The 6521-nt window shown below is 34.3% G+C and overlaps 1 protein-coding gene across 22 annotated transcripts in view; it reads right to left on the bottom strand.

Moving 5' to 3' along the window:
• Positions 1-959: 959 nt before the first annotated feature.
• Positions 960-6521, bottom strand: part of ENAH (ENAH actin regulator) — a 155574-nt gene continuing 150012 nt past the window's right edge. For all 22 annotated transcript variants that reach the window (XM_063716438.1, XM_054519465.2, XM_054519475.2 and 19 more), the window contains 2 exons: positions 4493-4550; positions 960-3959 (listed from right to left, as the gene is read on the bottom strand). In XM_063716438.1, coding sequence (XP_063572508.1) covers positions 3922-3959; positions 4493-4550 — 96 coding nt within the window. In that variant the 3' untranslated portion in view covers positions 960-3921. The remainder of the gene's footprint in view (positions 3960-4492; positions 4551-6521) is intronic.

Below are 6521 nucleotides of genomic sequence, written 5' to 3'. Positions count from 1 at the left end.
TACTTAGAATTAAAAGGCCAATTCTCCACAATGGCACTGAAAGTATATATAAATTTAGAAGAGACATAAATGTTGTAGCTAGGCAAATTTAAAAGATTATCATGTTACTTAACTCATTTTTGAATGACAAGTGACTTTTAATTTGTAGACAAAAATACTGACTTACATATGAAGAGAAGCAAGAACATGAGACAGGCTAGAGCCAAAAAAAAAAAAAAAAAAATCAGCTGAAAATGTTACAACTGTGAACTCTGTAATGGCTGCAAATGTTAATGAATATTGGGACACGCGGTCCACGAGAAGTGGAGAGGAGAATGGAGGGGGGAAAGGGGGAAAATTTGGGTCTGGTCAAAGAAAAAAATACAAGGATTGTATTTTTGTATTTCTAATGAAGACATCAGAATTATAAAATAGAACTCAAAATTAATACTTTATAATAGAGAAAAAGTACTACTGCTTATATGTAGGTTTTAAGAAATCAGCATCATGTATAAACACTATACACATTTTGCTGTACTTAAAATTCATTGCTCGATAATGCCCTTTACCACACAATGTCCTTTACCATGCAAACTACATAAAGGAAAATTCTACCTGCATGAATGAGTTTTAAGTATCTGAACGTGTTGCAGAACAAAATGGAATAAAAATCAAACACTTAGCATCATCTTGACTGTAAGAGGAAGTTACTGTGTCAAGGTGAGCAGAGAGAAAAGAAGAAGAGGAAACACCCAACAGTTATTTCAAACAAAAAGTAGACACATCGTCACATATTATTTCTTTTGTATACATTACTTAGTATTTACGACTTCTATGAAATCTTTAAAGAATAGTGACGTGACATGTAAACTTTTAAGTAGTAAAGTCTTGGACTTTAAAAGGTGTTTTTCATATCCAATGTAACTTACTTTAAAACAAATTATTTCAGAAGATTATCTAAGTGTCACAAACAAACAACATATATATACTGCAATTTTATTTCAATCGCACAAACGAAGTTAGCGTGTAGGAAACTTAAATGAAACAAATTTAAACGAAATAGTTACGGTAAAAATAGCAGAAAACTGAAAATTCTAAAAAGGAAGTACACCTAAAAGCATGAGAATTCAACATTCATTAGTGTTTCATCTTCAGTTTTGATTGACACTTGATGCTTGCAAATTTTTAAACAAACTTTTAAATCATGATGACTATTCTGAAGAGATTTCAGCACCAGCACTAAGATTTGTACATTCAGTTTGTTTGCAATTGACTTGTGAGCCATTTACATAGTGGATAGTACAGATTTGTCACAGGTCAGATCACAGTGTTGAGGAAAGCAGTACCTTCCTGTCATTAGAAAGGATCCCCTAAACTGTACTCAGCTTAAGACATCCAATGTACAAGAGCACAAAAACCATCATAATAATGTGGTTCCAAGGAAGAAAGTTTTGATAAGGTAAATAACTTAGGCTTCTGTTTCCCGTTTTAATTACTGAAATCTCTAATAATGACACAACTGTCATGTATGATAGCAAATGTATGTAATAATTCATTCAGACTTCTTGGAAAGAACACATTTAGCAATCTGGGATGATGGAAAATATAGCATGATTCAACACTGTTTTGTTTTGTTTTTTTGTCATTTTACACAGACATCATGTTAATATTAGACCAAGGCACAAAACGTTTAGTGCATAAACCCAGTTTCTTTTAAGATTTAGCATTTTATTTTAGTCTCTTATCTTAGTTTGGACCACTTGTACCCAGTACTCTACCTACTATAGACTATTTAAAACTATTTGTACCTACCCAACAAAATCAAAAGAGGTTGCTGACCAGATTTAAAGGGGACATAACTGTTTATATTATCAAAGTGTTTGCATAACCAAAAGTACAATAATAAAGATGAAAATGCCTCCTATTTCTTTTAGAAAATAATACTTAACAAGCTTGCTGCATCTTTGATGTTTTTACTACTACTGCATGACAATGAATATCTGATAGAAAAAAGAAATGTATACTTAATTATGATAGCTCATCCATCACAGTTTAATCTAAAAATGAAATTTCTACAGAAACAGGAACTATTTTGACAAAGAAAAAAAAAATCCCTCATCCAAACTTCTTTGTAGTGGTAAAGGCTGCAAATTTGCAGCGTTTAGAAAACTACACTATCAACAAGCTTTGCTTTATGGACTGAGATGTACAAAATCTAGAAAGCAGATGAAAGTGAATTATTTCAAAATTTTAGTAAAACTTCTGATAATCAGAGTTCAAAGCAAATATGGCACATAACAACTCAAGCATAAATCAAGATGGAGAGCCTGGAAAGTTTGATTTCTTAAATTTTCCAAAAAGCTATCGTTGCAACATATGGGATTTCTCCCCTATTTTAACCTTACCAGTTTCAAAGGAAAGAAAAGGGAGTGGCTTCCATATAGACAGCACGTGCCCGAGAGCACACACACGCAGGATGGCAGGCAGAGTGTCTAATTCCTTCTTCCCACCACCCAAGTCTCACTTTACTTATTAAAAGAAAACTGCAGAACTCCTCATTGGTTTTCCTTTACCTAATGATTTCTGTGACCTTAATTGCTGCCATCATTGTTATTTCTTGCATTTCAACATAACAAAATTCAAAAGCAGCTTCATTCAGGAACACGTATCTAAACACTTGTGTTAACAGCAGGGGTACCTAGGTAATAATAACTGCCAAATTCAGTGATCAAACTTTTGAGTTCCACAGTTAAGATATTATGTGAAGCTCAGAATCATGTTTCAGACCATTGAAATTACTGGTTAAAATACAAATAGCTTCTGAAGACATGATGTAAAAGATTAAGTACTTGGTTTTGTAACATATTTACCAATTAAAGTCACAAAATATTCCTCATTATTATTCATGCAGGTAACTGAGAAAAAGATAGTGCAGAAATCAACTTTAAATAAAAAATTATTCCTCCCCTTCCTCCCACTCCCCTATATTCTACAAAATGTTTTCCCTGGGACTAGGCCTTGAAAAGGCCACTACGTATTAGTGTGACATGCATTACTGTCTGCAATTAAAAAAGCTAACCTTGTGGTGATTGTAATTACATTATAAAAATGTCCACATGCATAAATCTAAAAAAGGTTGAAAACCTACAGTAAATCTACAATATAGTGTTTACATTTGACCACTGGTTTGTGTTATGTAGAAGTCATAGATTTGGTAAAGCGTTGTAACAATTTAGGAAGGCATCTAAATCTTTAGGTTCTGGACAAATTTTATGTTTTAATCTACAAAATTGCATGAAGGCTAACTCAAGAAACTTCCTATCATTCTAAAATTCCTCAAGCTGAAGAAACATTTTTCGGACATTTTCTTATAAATATTACCCTTTGAAAGCACTTACAATGCCATTTGTTCCACATATTATGATCTTAACTTACACAGGGCTGATCTCAATTATTCATGGAATATCAAACATGATAGGAAGAACAAACCTGAGAGAAACATTACAATACAATAGCAAACTTGCTCAATTCTTTACCAGCACTCTCTGCAAAAAAACTTCCTAAGCCTTTCTCCTCTTTATTTTAGCAATGTATTGTGGAAAATGTGCGACTTTATCTTGATATGAAAATATTTCAATGCGTGGTGATCTTGCCTGATGGGTTTTAGTATTTTCTGCATAACTGTTACAGGAACTCTTATATGATTCTCTTCCATTCTGTTGTAAAGGCCAGAAAAAAGCAGCAAACGGAGAGGGAAAGAGCTTATCACCAGAGTCATAATGTCTGAAGGCTTTCAGAGTAGGTTGGTTTTTCCCTCCTTCTGTTTGTCTCCATTTTCTTCTTACAGCTCATAAAATGTAGGGGTTTGCTGTTGTGAACAGGTGTTGTTTGTAGGATATTTTTCCTCCAGATTAAAGTCCTATCTCTCCTTAGTCTGTTCCTCTATGCAGTATTTGACTTGCTCAGTTCCTGCCTGATTGCTGAATGGAAAAGAACAAGTATTGAAAATAAATATAATGATAAAGTAAGATAAATGAGTGATTCATTCTTAAGAAACTTTAAGGATTGTGCTCAAACTCACAATAATAAAAAGATTAACTTTGCATCTTTCATTGCACACATCTTTAATATTAGAAAGATGATACTAATTTCTATATATTTATTTTCTCCTTTCATATATAAAATGAAACACTGATTATGTGGGCTCAAAAACAAGAGGGCACTGGGATAGGTGAGTAGAGGTAACCTAGAGAAAGATCTGTTCATGTGGTTTTCCATCTAAGAAAAGACAACACCTGAAATTTAGGGATATTGTTTAATCCCTATTTATAAAAATAATTTCCATTATATGAAGGAGAAACCTCCTCCCCAAAACCCTAATCCTAAAAGGGCAGGACTATGGAAGTCATTGCCCTCAACTAATCAGCTGGGTATTTCCTTATTTGCATTTTCTTAAAAATGGTGAATCTTAAACATTGTTTTATAGGAATAGTAAATTTGTCCAGACACTTACCATCAATGAGCTCTTCTTTTAGCTTTGTTAATTCCTTTCTCATTTCATCTAAAATGTCCTAAAATATTAGAGAAAAATATCAGAAATACAGAACAAAATTACCACTAAAGAGATTCTTACTCATATAAAATTTTAAGAATGTCATGAAATATGATGTGTAGTTTTTTTGGTTTCCAGAGCCACAATTCTATTTCTTGGAAGACTAGCCTTGGTGAATTTTGTTTTAATATTCTGCCCTTCCCAATCGTGGCTTATTCTAGCCTAGCAATATGTGAAATAGAATGCTTCCTAAAATTAAGATAATTACTCTGTCATCCAGTGAAACGTATGAATCAGATAGTTTCTAGAAATGATAACAGCTGTGCTTTTAATCTAGTCCTCTGGGAACAGTCTGAGAGGTGATGCAAAGGAAGTTTAGAGGAGGAAGATATTACAGTAAACTGAACAATTGGCTCTTGGCAAATCTGTCCTTTTGTCTGAAGTATGTATGGAGATTTCTTAGCAATCACCATAGCTGCCAAACCATATTTCAAGGAGTCTAGGATTTCCCTGAAGGGACCTCAGGGATTGCCCTAAATGGGTAGGCAGGAAGGTGGATGAGGCCCTGGTTGACCTGTGCTGTCTAATACGGCAGGCACCAGCCATATGCAGCTGCTGAGCCCCTGAAATGAGGCTAATCTGAAATGAGATGTACTGTTAAGTGTAAAACACACACCAGATTTCAAAGATTTAGTATGATGAAAATAATGTAAAATAACTCGTTAGTAATTTATAAAAATTGACTACATATTAAAACATAAATAATTAAGTAAAGTTTTAAAATTAATGTTGTCCTTTTCTTTGTTTTGTATTTTTAAAATGCAGCTACAGCCAGGTGCAGTGGCTCATGCCACTGCACTCCAGCCTCGGCGACAAAGCGAGACTCTGTCTCAAAAAATAAATAAATAAATAAATAAATAATGCAGCTACTAGAAAAATTTTAAAATATATACGTAGCCCACATTATACTTCTATTTAACTGTGGTGCTCTGGGCCCTCCTTCAAGAACTGCAGATTTGGCCGGGTGTGGTGGCTCACACCTGTAATCCCAGCACTTTGGGAGGCCGGGGCAGGAGGATCACTTGAGGCTGGGAATTTGAGACCAGCCTGGCCAACATGGTGAAACCGTGTCTCTACAAAAACTACAAAAGTTAGCCGGGTGTGGTGGTGCACACCTGTAATCCCAGCTACTCAGGAGGCTGAGGCAGGAGAATCACTTGAAGCCGGGGAGGTGGAGGCTGCAGTGAGCAGAGATCACACTACTGCACTCCAGCCTGGGCAGCAGAGTGAGACTCTGTCTCAAAAACAAGAAACAAAGAAATAAAAAAACCCCTGCAGATTCAAGATTAGAGGTCCCATGACAAAGTGACACAATTTTAATGGGTGAAAAGTAACAGCTGTCCTTTGGAAGAATTAGTTTTGAATTGTGTGACTTTAACACTGAATACCCCAGGAAAAATTAAATTGCTCTGTTAAAGTTTACCTTTTGAAAAGCTGCTCATGTTTAAAATAAAACTATCAGTTTGTCTTCATTTTAACAATGGAAAAGACTGAGACACAGAAGTTATTAAATAGACTCACAGATGCCCTGATCCAAATTACTCTTTACATCTCATCCCCAAAATCAAATCTATTCCTCTGTTATCCTCCAATTCTTCAGATGACCAAGAATTGACCATGTTTTGAAGTGTGTGGAAGTGCTCTATTTTAAAATATTTTTCAAGAAAGCCATATTCAATACACAGCAAAACAAGGGCTTGATTTTCAATGACCACGTGCTCCCCTTTAAAATTATATAACTCAATTTAACTTTTCAAATAGCTTTGCAGTATGAAAATTCAGTTTATCTAAAAAATGTATTTCACCTCTTCTGTGAATAAGGTATTTTAAATCACAATCTTATCACTTACTACTTTTCCTGAGTACATAGGTATTAACTATAAGGCATATGAATCCAAATGTGGACAGTATCTTTTTCTTTTTTATAAAA

Source organism: Pongo abelii, chromosome 1, assembly GCF_028885655.2.
Source record: "Pongo abelii isolate AG06213 chromosome 1, NHGRI_mPonAbe1-v2.0_pri, whole genome shotgun sequence".
Taxonomy (NCBI): Eukaryota; Metazoa; Chordata; class Mammalia; order Primates; family Hominidae; genus Pongo; species Pongo abelii.
Note: the sequence above shows the minus strand (reverse complement) of the source record. Positions and strands in the feature narration are given on the sequence as shown.